This window comes from Homalodisca vitripennis, chromosome 5 (assembly GCF_021130785.1).
Source record: "Homalodisca vitripennis isolate AUS2020 chromosome 5, UT_GWSS_2.1, whole genome shotgun sequence".
In the NCBI taxonomy this organism is placed as follows: Eukaryota; Metazoa; Arthropoda; class Insecta; order Hemiptera; family Cicadellidae; genus Homalodisca; species Homalodisca vitripennis.
The window spans coordinates 133,976,734-133,996,426 of NC_060211.1; the positions used below are offsets into that span (position 1 = coordinate 133,976,734).

General features: G+C 31.8%; 1 protein-coding gene across 3 annotated transcripts in view; it reads left to right on the forward strand.

The window, feature by feature from the left end:
- Positions 1–19,693, forward strand: part of LOC124362904 (endothelin-converting enzyme homolog) — a 530,214-nt gene that overhangs the window by 138,309 nt on the left and 372,212 nt on the right. The window contains exon 1 of one of the 3 annotated variants that reach the window (XM_046817785.1): positions 4,034–4,294. The exons of the other annotated variants lie outside the window; for them this stretch is intronic. Coding sequence (XP_046673741.1) covers positions 4,226–4,294 — 69 coding nt within the window. The 5' untranslated portion in view covers positions 4,034–4,225. Of the gene's footprint in view, positions 1–4,033; positions 4,295–19,693 lie in introns of those variants that run through there. 3 annotated transcript variants of the gene reach the window in all.

The following is a 19,693-nucleotide window of genomic DNA, read 5'->3' on the forward strand; positions in this document are numbered from 1 at the left end:
TTTGGGTACATTGCCCTCTTAATTATAAACAAATTGCATTTTGGATTAACCATTCCTAGACGAGAGAAAAAGTTAGAAGTGTCCCACAAGAAGTGTTTGAGGTTGAGGGTGGCATTGTCGTTGTGTACAAGAGGAGGGTGAGTGAATGGCTGATCGTGAAGGACTAGCGGCTGCAGACACAATTATACAATTAGCATACAATTTTTGGGGTGCTTTATGAGGCACCTGTATAAAGTGACAGGCGAAATTTCATCCTTACCTGTACTGGTAGTGACCCCACGTACATATACTTAACGATCTATGAAACAAGACATTATGCTTAGTGTGTTTAAGATTGAACACAAAATAAACCAATACTTAAAACAATTAATAAGTTATTCTTACCTGCTCATTGTATATTAAATTTTAATTTCACAGAAAATGCGTATATGTATATAAGTATGTATATAAGAACGTAAAACGCAATTAATCTACGTAGATAAGGATTATCTGTTATTAGTAGAAATTTTGGTTTATACGAAAAATTAAGATATTTATTTTTAGATTTTACGTTCCAAATTATGAATATATAATTATTTTCCTCATCATTCGACAATTAATGGACTGGCCGATGGACTCAATTGTCGTTCTCAGATTTGAAGTCTATGAGGGAACTATTTCCAATAAATTAATATAACAACGACAATATTTAAAATATTTTTGAAAATAATTATATGATATGTACGAGTATAACGAATATAAATTGAGACAAATAGATGACAGTTTATAAAATGTTTCTTTGTACCTTCCGTATGCATGACTCAGTTATTTGACCGAGCCATTATGGAATCCGAGTCCATTAACATGATCTCTCCGTGACATATGCTGTGTTTGGCTACCGTGAGAGCATAGCCGTGCTGGGTATCTTGGGAATTCTGTCGTGACCACTACAGGATTCATCATCACTTAGTGATATATCCCTCTAAGTGATATACACCTTAAATAAAAGAACAGGCTGGATCGTTAAGACACATGTTGGTAACGATAAGATCCTTCGTCTGTTTAAAATTCCAAGTGCTGGTCTCGTTTGCTCCAGGGCTTGATACTATTACCCTCGTTTGTGGGACACTGTTACGTAGAAACCCTTCCTTTATTGACCTCATTCTCGGCTGTTTGCCGTGCATGCCAAACTGTTAGCTGACTGGACTTACAGTAATCTAATTTCTCTTCAATCGAAATTGATATTTAATTTGAAAACACATTATGCTTTCGAATAGATTTACTTGTATTTACAACGTAGGACACGTAATTCTGTTGCATCTAAGTTTAACTTGATGACTGCGCTTTCTCTAAATAAAGTTAATAATGATAATAAGTTAGGTATTCGTTAGTGAACAGACTTCATTTTGGAACCTTATAAACACGTCAGACTGGTCAGTAAAACAGGTTTTAAGATTTCAAATTTCATCCTAGATCTACACTAAATTTCAAGAACTTAAAGTCTAAAGTATCGTATCGAACAGTTGTTTTGTGAACAGTATTTTATTGTGCACTTCTGAATGTATCATATCACAATACAAAAGTATAACTAAAGGTTTTTTTGATTTGCTTCTAGTTTATAGAATAACATTATTACCCTAGGTATATGAGTATATGTAAATACCACAATAAACAAATGTTGAGATGTAAACAGCTGAATCATGAAAATAATTATAGGCTGACACAAGCCCACCCAAGACAAATTCCTACTGTAAAACTGGGGTAGGTACTGCGTTCACAAGCATTCGACTGATCCAGGATCTGGGGGTCATAGTACTCGAACACATGGTAATAGTTTCATAAGTCTCTATCATAAGGATGTTATCAGTCAGCACTTTCCTACGAATCTTACCTAACAACAACAATTTATGCTTTCAATCAATCAACCAATAAACTGGACGAACATAGTACTTTTACAAAACCAATCATTATGGGATGAGCGTTAGCAAAGCATTTGTCCTCTCGGCTCGCAATTCCTCTCACATTTTAAGAATAATATTAATTTATATATATGCCTATATAGGCAGGATCGAATATTGGGTGGTGGTGCATATCTTGTTAGAGAATGTGTCTGAGTATCATTGAAGCATATAATTTAGGGGCTGGCAAAATTATACTTTCGTTTTTGTTTGTTCGAAGACTGGAAAATTGTTTTACTACCAGGTTGTTTATCTGTTTGCAGTATATAACGATGATTAAATGCGTTAAAAACTTGAAGTTTTACATGTAACTTCAGCGTAGCCTTTTACGGGACTTATATTATGGCGTACATTGTTTAAATCATAGTTTTTATGTATTCGTTCTTATCACATCATTATTTATTTGGAATTTCTAATAATTTGACAGTGATTGGGAATTATCAGTGATCTATAAACAAGATACAATTTATAAGTTTTATACAATTTATTTTTTATACACATGTTCAAAGGCGTATTGTGTATTAAAATATTTCACTATAATAAACGTCATAATTTTTCAGGTTACAGATAAAACACATCTGAAAATAACTAAACTCTTAAAGGGTCTTTTAACAAGGCGATATTTGGTAGTTAGATTTACTTTATTTTTACTAGTGTCGTTAACACTAACTTCACATCTTCTTTGTTCTTGTGGTGAACAAAGAGAAGCGCAAACTTCAGTGAACATATTGTCGTCCCTCTCCCTTCTACTTTTAATGCCGCTACGGTTTAGCCAGCAAAGAGAAGAGTCGAGTCTGTCGTTAGTTCCAGCCACTGAGTTGGCGAGGCTTGGATACAAAGTGACACCTTAATGTATTTTCTTTCTCGACAAAATTTCTGCCTAAGCTATGCTTGGTCTGCATCTAAGAAATGTGATTTTAAATCACCTGAGGTAGTGTTTTCCGAGAACAGTGAAAGGATTTGAATGCATTTTAATGCATTACTTAAGTATTTGAATAAATTCTATATAGCAGATACTTTTAACATTATTCAAATTCTCTTACTTATATATGTTTGATAATAAAGTTAGTGAATACTATTATGGGAATGTGTAATTCGTGAAGAATGTAATGCTATATAAAACAATAATTAATTATTTATTATTGATATGCACCTGTACGTTGTAAATAAATTATGTTTGTTTGTTTAGTTAGTAATGTTTGTTGATAGAAGTTGTTTTTACGCTCTATTTGTTATATAGATATTACAATAGTCATGTTTGTTATAATTGTGTATATAATATATTGCAAAATAATTTGCAGTTCTTCACACACAAATTACTTTGCAGAATGTTGCACAGTATAGTTAATATTTTCAAACAAAAAATGGTTAGTGTAACACGTTTAATGCTAAACAAATCTGAACCTTAAGTGTAGAAACACAAATGATCAAAATCTGATAGATAATCTGATTTTATCAACATATATTTGTTGTCGTGTATCAGTCTTCTAAATATTTAAATTCAATTTGTGGAAATCCTGAATGTACATTGTGGCTAATAAGAAATTATCATGGACGAGGCTTATTTTGTGGACCCAAAATTATTTCATTACATATCGGGATTCTTCAAGAATTTTCAAAATACGATACTGAGTAATAATAATAATAATATTCTTTATTGCAGGAAACAATTAAGAATAGTAAGGTCACATGTGTGTGATATATAAGTGCAATGACAGTTTTGAGGTTGTTACTTTGTATCCTTCTGTCTACTCGTCAGTTTCGATTTATCTCGATTACGTATAGGCTATATTGTAAACTAAATAAATTCAGTATAAACATGTAGAAAAATTACTATTTTGGACAATATAGCTTGGTATGAAACTGTGTAGAATGTGTACTACGACTTCCCTACGATTGAGTAAATTAAACAAGTAAACATTATTAGTTCAAAAGGGTTTTTGATACCTTACGTTGTGTAATTTTCTTTTGAAACGAAGCATACAATGTGCTTTTCTGCCCCCGCCTAGTACAGAAGGATGTGAAGAGAGGGGATAGGATGTGAAGGGGAGGGGTATTCACAGTTTGATTGGCAATAATAGCCCCGTCCGCCGCTGACATCTCAGACTTGTGCGACTTGAATTGTGCGATAGTCTGAGCCACGACGCACATCAGTTGATCTGTGTGTGTGACTGCGAGCTCTGAATGTGTGCGACTGTGGGTAACGATTGCGGCGTGACGTACTTTCATTTTGAACTTTGTGACTGACATGTGCACGCTCACGAGACAGTTTGTGCCAGGTTAAGCAAATGGATAACATGAGGTCTCTGCTAATTCCAGACACGCGTACAGGTGGTTGCTTTGCTGCGTTTTACAAGGTATTGAACATTTATTTGTGTTTTTATGTGTTGATAAAAATAAGTTGATGTTTAAAGCATTGCTACTTATTTAAAGTTATTTCAATCAACTTTAATGTTAAGTTTCACAGATTAATTTGATCTATAATTCGCACAGTGCTCTGCCCCTAGTATAATTAAATTTGTATTTATTACTTTGCCATATATAGACGATATTTTCTTCCAAAGAGGTAATTAAAGGGAATTAATAAAAATATATAAATATGGTCACTTAATCCTACAAAACTTTTGGTTTTAATTTGTTAAATAAATATTTTTTAACGTGTGCTTCTTTAAAGTTTCATTCATTACTTACTCCATCTAGCATATTTTCATAAGAGAAACTGGAATCACGTTCAGAATCACTCTTGAGCTATAATATACATAATACATGAAAAACTTCTCATCTCCAAATTGAATTAGGAACATCCCAAAGCACTAAAATGTGGTACAATTAAAGACGCAAAAGTAGCTTATTAAATGTAGATTAATATTATATGATGTTGTAAACATGGGTCATTTATACAGCTTGTTTGTAATGTGTTTTATTTAGTAACTAGCGGCTGATTTTTATATACTCCGTAAAATAAACTACCTCTTTCATGTCTGGCGAGAACAACTTTATCTTGCTGCACAAAGCCTATCCTACCCACAGCTGGTGTTGACAGAGAATGTGTTGTATGAAGCTAAGGATGGAGTGACGCGGACAGGATGTCGTTACTGTATTCGTCTCTGACGTGAACTTTTTTATTTTTTACTACAGAGACCACTAACCCTTGAGCTACATTGTACTTCTGGTGACCTCAATTACAAATTCTCAATGTATACAGAGTGTTCAGATATATAAAGAAATATTTAGTAATATATTAAGGTAGGTGGTATTAAACTAAATTTATTCTTTTAATATTATATTCAAACTCTCGCTATTTATTATTTGTTTATCTGTGTTTTGAATAAAATAATCTTAGTAACCCAAAATATTTTCTCATATTATAAGGTATATATACCATATAATATATGGTATATATTATATGGTATCATATGGTATATTATTTTATATAATATGGTCCAATATTCCATATATTTTAATGATATTTTTACGACTTTCTACCAGTATTTTCATTTATTAAAAGTTCTGTGTGTTAGTCAACTATTTTGAAGTTTATTATTTCAAAAATTTCAAGTGATGGTCAATGTATACAAACAAACCTTCCCCAGTTATTCCCAACAATTTTGGCTCAATTAGAGGAATGATGTATGTCAAGGAAGGAATATTTAAATGGTCCAATTAACCCCCGTCAAATTGAATTTGGTTGAAAGAATCATATCAATCTAAAACTAGTCAAGTAGTTTAAACCCTATAATTTCATTCTTTCCCAGGCCTGTGCACATGGGGGGGTTCTGGGGGTTCAAACCCCCCCCCCCTTGAAGATTGGGATATATCATAATATATCACATTGTTTCCATATATCAGTTTAATTGTGCTCTATTGCGCCATCGGTTTACACGCATGCGCGCGCAAATATTTCCAATCGTTTGATTGCGCGCGCTTTTCGCCTGATTTGTGTTATATACTGTTTAAAAATTGGAGCTCCGACGCGCTACACAATTGGTCGCGCGGGACCAAAAACGGAGCGCGCATGCGCGGACCAGAGCGATAGAGCGACGGAGGGTAATGGCTGTACTACCAGTAACAACTTCGACAAACGAACGCTCTTTCTCAACATTACGCAGGTTGAAAGATTATTTGCGTTCTACCATGAGTGAAAATCGATTGAACGGATTGGCATCACTGAACATTCATCGAGACATTGAAGTAGATGTGAACTCAGTATTAGATTAATTTTTTTCTGTACCTCGACGCATTAACTTATTGAAAGAGTAGATCACATATGTTTTTATTTGAAAAAGTTTTTACTTTGTTTAAAGAATGAGTTACAAATGTATTAAAAGTATGTAGTTTTACAATTTTATAATAAACTCATTTTCCATACGTATAAATTTTTAATCTATTACTTATTTAAGTTTCTTCTTTTTTATTTCATAAAATAAGTATAGAACCCCCCCCTAAATAAAATTCTGCGCACGGCCCTGTTCTTTCCTTAAGTGTTTTGATTTTCCTGAATTAAAGTTTCAGGAAATAGTCAACGACAGATAGTAAAAAAACTACGTTTTAAACCTTATCTCACATTAAGCACAATTTGAGTAATTGACTGAGTGATAGCGAATCCTCGAGGGACTGGAAATGTTTTGTTTCTGCAGACGAACATGCGTGCCAGTATGTCTGTCTATCTGCCCGCACGATATCTCTAGAGTGAACTGACATATAACAAAATCTTTTCCACAAAGCTTTATATGTATACAACTAACTTAAAATTTGACGATGATGCATGTCATTCTATGGGATTTGGCTGAGTGAACATATTTGATTGATTTTATGGGTAATTATGATAACAAATAAAAATTATAAAATAAATACATTTATTAAAAACAAACAGACTAAAATTATATGATATTTTACCATGTAACTTGGTAACATATGTATCATCGTAACATTTTAATACATTTAGAACTGTGGATACCATTTTAGCGAAGCTTATTACATGGTGTGTGATTGTGGACACCTTTCCTTGTACAGCTATTTAGTTGAACTGTTAATTTCAATACATTATTATTGTTGTATTATAAATGTAGAAAGAAAACATTATATTATATTTAGGAATATATGGTTTCCTAGCTTAAAGGTAGTGCTATGTATATTTTTCCACTGATAACCTTAGAAGATACAGATAATTGTGTTAGATGTGGTATTCTCTACAAAGTGAGAATTTTTATAGGATATTAAATTGTAATCAGTGAAGTATTAATAATAGTTTATTTTTAATGAATAATTTTTGAAATTACAAGCAATTGCAATATGTAATATTTTAACATTTATAAAGTCAATTTCATGTATCAAATTTTATGAATTAAAAAATCAACTATGATTCCCGTTAATTACATTGAACAGTATTACAGAAATGAGATACGATGTTATTTTAAGAGAATAAAATAGCTTAATATGACTTATACTTGACGTATAATTCGAAATGAAAAGGAAAATGTTTCAAGTTGGAAAGTTGTGTTGGTATACTATGCGCTCAAACTTGAAAACGGACATTGCAATCTCTTGAAGTACAGATCCTGCTGACTAAGATAAGCTCGTTTGACAAGTTTCTTCTTAACTTATCTTAAAAGACCAATTTGTATAAATGAGACTTCAAGCCACTAACTTTTCTTCTAACCAAATTCTAAACGTTATTTAACTTTACTCTTTTTTACAATGCGATAAAAGATGCGGACTGTTTATCTTAAAGTAATTCAATAAAGATACATCCTTATCTGCAACTTTTCAGGTCCATATTTTTGAGAACTTAGTTTTATGACACATTTCTCGGGGGTTTTCAGTTATTCTGTGATTGACTTATTATTTAATTCAAATAAAGATCAAATATTAAAGCCAAGTCATAATTGAACAGTCAATGAATATACTTCATACAAGCCAAATAAGATGTACAACCAAAGTTTAAGATAAAAATAAACTTAGAGTAGTGCTAAAACTGTTTTTATTTTTATTTAAATCATCTTTATATTTGATTTTCAAGTGAAATGAGAACAGATAATTGATATTATTAAGGAGAAAACAAATAAACCATACATCAAACATATATTTTTCATTGTTTTTTATTTTTATTATTTTTTGCTGTATTCAAAAGTAATTTTTTAAACTCAACAACCTAGCTCATGAAGTGAAATTCATTACCAGACAATTATCCTTACTGTTAAAATAAATAGGCAGTTTTTCATATTCTTTTAAACAAATGTCTCACAGTAGGGCTTTTTTCGGGTGACAAATTCATAGTTCATTATTTTATAGAATATTATAAAAATAAAAAAAATGTTTTAGTTAGAACTATGTCGAATTCCTCTGTTTAAACGCATAGCATCAATAATTTCCACGAAAATGTTTTTCGTATCTTGTTTATTTTGATTAATTTTTAATATATGTCAGACAAGTACTATATTATCAATCCTAAAAATATTTAAATGCAAGTCTAATTATACTTGTAATATAAAAACCTGTCAACTAATATAAGTTTCAGGATAAAGCTTTAAATGATATTAGCGATCGATAACTAGGACACGTTTCATTTTATATGCCGTGAAACGAAATAGAAATTTTTTAAATAAAATCTTCGTTGTTGCATAAAAAATATCAACAAATATCTAAATGCAATGTTTAATAATCATACAAATTAGACCAAAGCGACAAGCAAAACAATTATTATTAACTTCTTACACCGACCTGTATATTGTAGCTTGCAGAGAGCTAGCTGTACGTCGTTATCGTGATAGCGCTCCTTGCGGCAAGGCTCGGCACGAATAGGAATCACAATATCAGGAAACTATTGTTATCTTTGGGGGTTCACTGAAGGAACACGGAATATAAAAGGAATAGAGACATTGAACGAGTTTCCTCTCATCTCGCTTCCGCACCACTGGGTAATTGTGTCGTCTTTGAGGTAGACTTCACACAATCAACTGGCAGTAACTGGTGTGGAACGATTCTCATTGGTGGTCATTCCTTCCTATTGTACTTCATTGGTTATTACGTATAGTGTTAACTATTATCATAAAGGTCAGTGCAATGCTAATGACAATCTGGGAAGATGTTAATTGTATAATTCAACAAATCATACAAATATATCTGTGAAGTTATTAAAATACTTAATCAACCATTACGATCAATTAATGTCCTCGTTTTGTTCTTTCTTTGGAGCCTTACCTTAGATGTTGCTGCAGAATCTAGCAGTTTATTAATTACATTTTTACATCATCATCAATCAACAGCATATTACAATTATTAAAAGCTTATATCGTTATTTTGTACTGACACATTTGTATGATATAGATGTCAAAATATTTGTTATTAGCAACTTTTGTTATTTATTAAAATGTTTTATAATCATATTAGATTATATCGTATTAAGCTTTATACCTTTTAACCGTCCACTATTGTGAAATATATTTGATAATATAGTACAACTTTTCTCTTGATTTGAGACTGTAAAAGAATAATTGTTTTTTTTTTCAATTGTGATTAATTTCTCCTTTTTAACTCACAATTAAATAGTATTCAGCTAGTTGTTTTGATTTTTTTATTGTTACTGGATTTTAGAATAGATATCAAATAACCCTTTAATTTCATAGCTTAATCAAAATAATCAAAACGTAAACAGTTCACGAAACTTGTATGTTTAATTAGCATATTTAAAAAGTGGGATATTGACTCTAATTTAAAAAGCTAAGGTAAAAGTGTTTTAAATTCATAATTCCTGATGGTGAGACCCTATAGAAATTTCTCTGTAATATTTACTTATCAGGTACCACATTTGGAAAATTATATGAGTCTCTCAATATCACTACTACACAACTGTATTATTCAGCGTACGTGTATTTAATCTACAAAAATATATTGCATTAAACTACAAACAACTTTTAGAGACGCATACTTCCTTGAATTGCCTGTTAATAGTTATCACAATTTCTCAACTCTTGTTTCACAGAATGTTTTAGTACTAGTGTAGTGACGACTGTTTAGCCTTCAATACAGATCACAAAGTAAACAGAAGAAATAAATAGAAAGTTACAAGAAATGGGAACCATTAAAGAATGCAAATGTTTCAATAATTCAGATGTTTCATACGAGTATCAACACTTCTCTTCAGATTCATAAATTGCACACAAATGAATTTGAAAAATCATGTTGAGGTAAGTAATAATAAATGACTACATTTATTTTAAGATCAAAAATTTGGCAGCGAACATGCCGACTCCTTCCCAAATTTTAATAGTGTTTATAGAATAGCAGAGTCGCTCTTAATTCAAGATTTCCATTGGCAGTAGACTATATAGTGAAGTGATTACAGAACTATACAAATATATCGTTGAAGAAGAAAAAAAGAAGTGAAGGAGATTGTATTCATGAAAACGATCGTAATCCCAGCTAAGAGTGGAAGGAACTTCCATCACAATAGATTTTATAAGTGGCGGAGTATTATATCACAATACAATTTCTAGCATCGTTATGAATATTCAGGGAATAATCTTATTTCAAGTACTATTACTAGAATTGAAGTATTTATTGAACTGAAAAGTAGCATATTTTATCATATCTTTAGTGTTTGAGCGATAAAAAACCAAACGGTAAAGGTGGTACATTCCAGAGTGAATTATATAAAACTTTTCAGTTCAAACAATCTTGGTTTTATAGACTGTAGTGCATTTACCAACTTTAATGATATTTTCAATAAATTAGTTTGTATAATTTTGCTAAGCGTTTGGCAAAGCCTCTCCTCCTAGTTAGTTGCTAATGAAAGAAATCCGATTGTTGTCTGTCTGTACGTACGGTAAGGCTCCAATGAGTTTACTTAGAGGGTTGGAATTTATTGAGAAACTCTATTATCTGCTGCCTCTAAATTACTATTGAAAATAGTAAACATTGGTCTTATGTGTTTTCGATGAGAAAAACACTGAATAAACAGATTAATACAAAGTTTAAACGTAACTTATTTTGCAGTAAATTCATTACGCGTGATGAAGTAACTTTTTTAGATTGGTTGGTTTCATACAAAGCATGAACGTTTGAACTTGACGTGCAATATTAATATTACCATAACAAGTTAAATGGTAAAGGGTTATTATACTGTTTAACGTTGACTGGAATTACCCCACAAGTGTAGGTAACTGTTTCCTTTTTGAGAAGCCATTAGAAGTTTCTGATTTTTAGTTTTTATACATATTTTAATTGACTATGCAACTTACGAATGACTAATATAATCATACGTTAAAACTACTAAAATAATACTAAATTAAAAATATATATATGAGTAAGGTTACGAGATATCCTACGTTTAGTTATGCTATGTAATGGAACAGCCTAATTCCAAAGAGGGACATTATCATCATCAAAAACGACATCGCAGAACTCACGTTACATGCAATATTGTCAACCCTAATTTGTGATTGATACATCAAGCGGCAAAACGATCCCGTTGACACGCAGGCAATGGAAGAACAAACATAAAAGGAATATTGCCAGAATCTCTAGTGATAGCTAATCAAAATATACATTTTAAAAGCAACTTAAAATTTATTCCTTAATTCATTCTCGAAATCAGTTTTACGCACTGTCATCTAACTTTGTCTTGTCTTTAAACAAATTAAAAAATACAAAAACAAAACTGATACAAGGGAGTATGAAATCACTTATAGAATATAACGCAGTCTTATCAACCCATTCAACAAATACTACGTGTCAACATTTTATATTACTGTATTCAGTCTGTTAAAAAATGTGTATAAACATAGTATAAACTATGATTTCTATTTCATCACGACTATCCATAAGGCTAATGTAAAAATGTTCCTTCGCTAACGGTCTACTAAATCCCATGGAGTTGCATGCACCATAATCGAACATCATGTATTCCTTACGTAGAAATAAAGCTTCCACAAAATTTCAAGTCTATATGTCAGTTCGTATTTAAGAAACAATGTGGAAATAAACAGAGATACTTTCAGGCAATCATTAATATATAAAACAAATGAAAGACGTATGTGTCAACTACGTGCAAAATTTCACGAGTTTTCCTGACAAGATCAAGTGGATAATATTGGATCTGCAAAGGGCGCCCTTGTTAGTGGAGTAGAGAGATATGACAAGGACGATGACAGCGGTATGTTACGATGACACGGCCTCACAACAAATGTGATAAACAGCCCAGCTGCAGACACGCCAGTGTCAGGGCGTTGCTGACCACAGTCACTAAGCACTAACCATCTGTATTGATCACTTTGTTTATTGTATAAGTTAATGATGTCCATCCATACACTTAACACTGCTGCAACTTAATTACTATTAAGATGATATATTGCTGATTTTCCGCAATTCAACAGTTTTAAATTATTAATATCTTTTTCAATAATTTTTTTTACTGATATTGCGCAAAAAATTTTTTTTATAATTTTTAAACGTTGCTATGTTTTGCTATTTTTTGCAGTTTTTCAAACAGTATTTTACGTTGTGTTATACATATGAGCTAATTAATTTTCATGTAGCGTATTTAAACACGTTTTCACTGTTTTCATCATAAATAGGCTGAGCTTCAGCAAATCCTATCACAAAAGGTGCTGAAAAATACTGCATTTCTGTTCGTCTGTTTGGACAATTTTATATTGGTTTTATAGGAAACCACGTAGCAACAAGAAAAGCGCAGGATAAATATTTGTTTAATTTTTTATCTCTTTTAAACGTCAGCTTCAGCTATGCCGGATCCGATGTAAAATGTTTATTTTTATTAGCAAAGTACGCTCTTTATTGTGTTTATTCATAAATGGCCCTCTCCGGGACTTCAACCTGTGATCTCTCAGTTAAAGAGCCGAGACTATATCCGAGATGTAGGCAAATAAAGTACAATAATCGTACGATATTTTAATACTTATGGAATTAGTAACCAGTGTAACTAACCCTTTAAATATTTCCTGCAAACGCCTACGTTGTACAACTTAAAAGTTAATACTGTGTTAAAAGTATTAACTTATAGTTAATATCTAATATACCGGTAATATGAGAGTAAATATGTACACCATAACCTAAAAGCGGTGTTGTGAATAACCTAATTCCACCCACAACTTGAAGTAATATTGGTATGATTCCATAAAGTGAGATTTAAAATGAATTATTAAAATGTAATCAGATGGTGTAGCATACTCTCTAACGTAGTTTTAAAAGTTTTGTCTCATTAAACATTATAACATATGTTTATGTTTTCCAAGGTCGAGTGTATTTTTACTTCTAGAGTATAGTATTGTGGCAAGTACATGGATTTCTTTAACAATTGCATTTTTTGTAGGTTTTAAATGGTTGTAGTGTTTTTCACTATTATGAAAAACACTACATTATGATATAATGTTTCTCAAACAGTGCTCAACTGTGAACAGTATATTTAACGACAAATCAATAAACGGCAGCTCGATATTCTTTGTTTTCACGAGTGCCATTAACACCAAGTTCACATCCCCATTGTTCTTGTGGGGAACAAAGAGAAGCGCATACTTCGATGAGCATATTGTCACGCTGTCGATGTCGCTACGTGTTGGCTACCAGAGAAGAGCTGCGACTGTCTGTCGTTAGTTCCGGCCACTGAGTTGGCTCGGTTCAGAGGCAAAGAGACACCTTCATTATTCTTTCTCCTTCAACGAAATGTAGAATCACATATGTTTTATTTAGATCTAGGAAATGCGTTTTAGAACTGGCTGTGTATTACACTACACATGATATTTCACAACTAATTCTAATAAAAATCTCGCAGTGAGTTTATGTATTATTGGGACTAGTTTTCTGAATACTTTTTGATAGATTTTGTTTAAGGAAACATAGGATGAAAATACGACTATTCATCCTTTTTTTGCCAATATTTATGTCAACATTATTATATACAGGAGCAATAATCCTACTGGTTATTGTTCAATAGCCCTAATACAGTTAAAAATATGCAAATAGTGAAGGAGAAAAGTGTTTGCCCTGAGGAGGCGAATTTCCTGAAGGATATGGGAAAATTACACAAGTTTTAATGAGTATTCAGACACACCTTGCACCTTATTTTTAATACTTAGGCTATTCCAACAATATAAATCTACGGATATTTGTAATAATGAAAGAAACATTTTTACCTCTATTGCACTTATTTTTATTAGATATAAAATAGATTATAAGTAAGAGATTCGGTTATTATGATTACCAAAAGCTCGGATTAATCAATAAAATACACCAACCATTCCGAATTAACGGATTAGAGTAATTGAGCGTAATTTGAGTGGATATTTAAGTGTGATCATTCACGCTTCTTATGTATTTACCAGCCTTAAAAATCTGAATATAATGAATTATTTTCATTCTAGCTGCTCATAACAGGTCCTTAATTTACCACTTACCTGTCAATGACACACATTACATTCTTTAGAATGCCACAAAAACCTGTATGGTTAATAGAAATGCCGATATAACTTTTAAATATTGATTAACTATTGCAATGCCAATATTTTTGAATATATATATATATATATATATATTATATATACATGTATAAAACTATATATATATATATATATATATATATATATATATATATATATATATATATAGTCTTAAAATGTATACAAACTAATTTCAAGCATTCCATTCTTTATTGCCAGTGTTACAGGCATGATACAATAATGTACAATAATGGTTTGTAAAGAGCATAAGCCACCTTACAGTAATATGATGTCTACGTTTTGTGTAACTTCTAATTGAAAAGGAAAGTTTTCAAGTTTTCAAGTTGGGTTGCCATTTATTTACGCTCAAACTGGAAACCGAAAACTGCAAATCTTTCAGCTGAATAAGATACGCTGTTAATCATGTTCCATATTAATAAAATCTTAAATTAACATAACCAGTAAAATTTACTATAAATTAAACCTTTAAAAGTTAGTACTATTATTAGCTAGTATACAAATTTTTGTAATTAACTGTATTTTTTAAAACTCAATTATTATTTTTTACTGAATTATATAATTCACCTTGCACCACTGATGTAGAATCGGTTCTATTTGAGACCAAAGTCATTCTTTAATATTCTGAAACTTTTATAATATACTCGTATACACACACACACACACACACACACACACACACACACACACACACACACACACACACACACACACACACACACACACACACACACACACACACACACACACACACACACACACACACACACACACACACACACACACACACACAACACATATATATATATATATATATATATATATATATATATATAGGTATGTATATGCTGGGGTCCATCTGCTTCATCATCCTTTTCATTTTGAACCATTCTTATTTTTCTTCTTTCTTGTCTGGCTTCTTTCGTTATTCCTTCCGCAGCTTTCTCACTTTTTCCTCTGTCGCAATTCATCAATTCCGCGCAAAAGCATTCACTGACCTATCACATAAAACTTAGTCCAAGCTTCTGGAAAACTTCAAGTTTGCCACTATTTCCATCATTGAACGAAAATGACAGCATCATATATACCAAGTTTCAACGTATCCAGCCTTACGAAGACCAGTTTTGGAATTTTGGCCATACCACATTGTTGAAGCTCTCGTTTGGATTCTGCGTATGTCCGTGTAAACATTTTTTTTAACAACTCAGAATTTGTTAGTGCCCTGTAGATGTATTTTATTTCTAACATTATCTCTTGAGGTAGGCTATCTTTGTGGTCATAAACTGTACCTTGAGCCTTAGCCTTCTCATAACCACACCACGAGTCTGCGCCTTTCGGACACAAACCGTGTTGAGCATTTTCATTAGTGGAGAGTTTTATGAAAGTAGGTGGCCCAAATATTTTTCTTCATTTCTTCTACATTCTTTACACCTCTTCTTATTGCAAGGCCATAATATGTTTGTAATTTGTCTATTTGGGCGTCTGTTAGTCTTTTCTTTCCCCCAAGGACCTTACCGTCACCTAATTTTTTCCCTTTCGTCTGTCTCTTCAACTCTCGCAGCCTTGATCCCATCCTCTTCTGTATATGGCCTATACATTCAAGCTTTTCTATTGTGACATGCTCCCCATATGGCTTAGTCTCATTCACTATTTGACATCCCTTACTGTCACCGTCCCCGAGATATTTAGTGTAACGTACATTTTGAGCAACGGAGTTCCTAAAAATTTCAAGCGCACCGGCACCTTCCGTGCCTCCTGAGCTTCTCCGTTATAGTTTTTTGAACACTTATGTTCCTTCTTTGTTTTCAAACTATACTCATGGCAGAAAGTATAGACACATTGACAACTTTACCCGTATCAAACTAGTGACACTTACAAGGCCGTTTCAATGATTGGAACCCCCTCCTTTGCCACGACCCATCTACAGCAACCGCAATATTCCTACATCCATTATTTTCTTGAATTGCTTCTTCAGTCGCCTTCATCATACTGTCTTCTGCAACTGATTTGTCAGCTGTCTGTAATGCATTAGTATACTTCTCAAACTTTGGGGAGGCTTAGGCAAGTCTAACAATATACAAAGTTCATTACTGCTGTAGGCCCTTTTCCGATGGTTCGCAGTGCATAGACAAACTTCATATTTATATATAAAGTCGTTCATCAGCTAAGGTTTTGGAGTTCAGGAACTTTCCTCCCTTCAGACAGAATGTACATTTCAACATTGATTTCACAACAAGTCCATTGTTCTCTTTATCATTACTACACAACACAAGTTCCATTGAGTTTGGTTACAAAATTTACATTTTACAAATTTTCTAATTGCTTCGGATAATAATGATATGTCAAAAATCAAAGTGCCAGATCCAGATGAAACAAATTGGTCAAACATGTCAAAACACAGCCTTTTACTTTTACTAGAAACGTCTGGCTCAGTATGTGATTTGGCTGGTGGCGTCCCATTAGGTGAAACATCTACTGACGTCTTAGGCCTAGGCCTAGTGAATTGGTTTCCTAAATGATGTCTCTTCTTAGTTTTGTAGCTAACCTTTTGCCTAGGCATTGCTAAAACAACTCAAACAACACTAATATAATATAATAAATACGATAATAATAAACTATAAAACGTTACTGAAAAACTAAAACACAATTATTACACTAACACTTCTCTAAAACACTGAAAGCAAAATGTAAACAAGTTGGATTTATTTCCACAACAAACATAGGTAATAGGAAGTCTTCAGTACCTGCATTGGGCATCATTTGGAAAGCTCTCTTAAATGCTTGATGACAATTTCTGATAGACATTGTCGACATGAACATTCCATGTCAACCAACCCTTTATCAGGGTATATCCCCGAATTTAGTCCAGGGGATGTATTCGCCCTCATTTTCATCCAAAATTTCAGATCTCAATCTGGATTTATTTTATAATAACCAAGAATTTATGGATAATCAACATATTAAATTATTCTAAATTGGTTACAATTTCTTATGTGTAATTTTAATACGTGGTTCAATAAGAAAGAAAATATAATTTTTACAGTGATTTTCAACGTTCAGTGATATAAGAAAGCAGTAACAATACGTTAAAACGCGCTGTGTTATTAAACACTGCTATAATATACTAGCAATTTGCTTATTTTTACTTAGAGTATGTTATGTGTAATATTAGTTATCTACCTCAGGGAATAGACCACATATCGTATATCTAAACGTAGAGTTTAATGGCTTGCATCACTGAACGGATAGATGGCAAATGCCTTTACAATGCTTCCATCGTAAAAAACTAAAACATTTAAACTTGATTCATTGATTTCATGAAAGTTCTTTTATCAAAAATATATTTTTGTGAAAACCTTAGGAATAGTGCAATTAATTCATAAAAATGCATTGCAAAGCAGTGCTGGAGTAAGAAGTTTACATTTCAAAGAAGTGAAAATGAGGATCCATCTTAATACAGTGATAGATTCCTGTATTTTACAGTAAATAATAATTCTCTCGTAGTATTTAAAAACTCAAATACAAATATCTTTTTATATATTAAAAAAAATATACTTTTAGAAATATTATACTATAAATTGTATTGAACATATTAAATTCACATTTGTTTTATTAAAACAAAAAGATATTAATTTACAAAAACCGAGTAAAACTCATTATTTTGAAAGTATTTCAGAAAGCAGTTTGTTAATATTTAAATTAAGTATCTTATGTTGTCTCAAAATTAACTATCAAAACCCTGAATTTATTTGATCCAATTGTTACTTTGTAATAAATGAACTATCGTTAAGAGAATATTCTTGGCTCCCCTATAATCGTTAGTTGATGATAAAAGTTCATATAAGAAGAAAGTTTAAAAGTACGTTTTTAATGCTACACTTTTTTAATTATATAGGACACCGTAAAGCATTGCTGAGCTCTTCCTTTCCCTCCAGTAATCAAACTTTCCTTTTTACTTCTTAATCTTACTTGTGAAGTACTGTATGTTGGTTTATCTCGTAACAAGCTATGCGTGCTATTCTTTTCCTTTTTATGTGCTCACAACTCCGTAGAAAATTCAAAACGATACTCTAATATCGTTGGCCGTCACCTTATTTCCATACTTATCGCTGTTATTAAAACAATAAGTAAATTAAACCAAAAGTAAAAATTTATGACTTTTATAAAAAGTTATGCTTAAGTTTTAAATTTTCCGTTATTTAAAAATATACAGGTTTGACTGAAATGTTTGTTAGGATAATTCAAATTTATTTAAGATGTTACTTTTTATCATCATAATTTTGTTTATCATTAGGTGATAATAACATGTTTCCAAAGAGTGGGATTTTAAATAGATTATTAAAACGTAAACACGTGGCGTAGAATACTTCTAACTTGTTATAAAAGTGATAGAATGTCTCTTTGTACATTAATAAAGGCATAGGTTATTTTTAAAACAAGGTCGAATATAACTTTATTTTTAGTGTACAGTATGACAGCAAGATACTTGTTAGGGTTTATTATACATACAGTTTTATATAATCTTTTTACTGGTTGTAATGTTTTTCAGGATATTACAAAAATATTTTTAAATGAAGGATGAAACACAACGTTTAAATTAATAACTTTATATTAGGACAATTCAATAAATGGCGGCTCGATATTCTTTGTTCTCACGAGTGCCATTAACACCAAGTTCACATCTCCATTGTTTTTTTTGGGAACAAAGAGAAACGCAAACTTCGATGAGCATATTGTCATCCTGTCGATGACGCTACGGGCTGGAAAGGAGAGAGGAGCTGCGACTGTCTGTCGTTAGTTCCGGCCACTGAGTTGGTTCAGCTGGAATTCAGAGAGAGGCCTTTATTATTCTTTTTTCTCCAAACAAAATTTTAGCTTAACATATATTTTTATTGTCTAGGATATGTGTTTTTTAATTGCTTGGGTATTCTTCATACGCTTTTAAATAGCGTGCTGAATACTCTTTCGATAGATTTCGTCTTTTACGAACACAGGTTAAAAGAACGATTATTGATAGTTTATTTATTTGTCAATATTTGATTTAAGAGTTAAGAGTTAAGAGTTAATATAAGTATTAACATTTCTTATATTTGGTTACTCTGCATTCAATCATTATTGAACAGCAGAAATAATCAGAAATCTTTAACAGAGCTAGGAATTACACAAATAAAGAAGAAGTAAAGTGTTTGTCCTTAAAAGGCAATTTTCTTAAAGCGTGTCGGAAAAATCATTACAACTTTTTTAATAAGCACTCAGACATACATAGAAACATATTTGAATAACTAC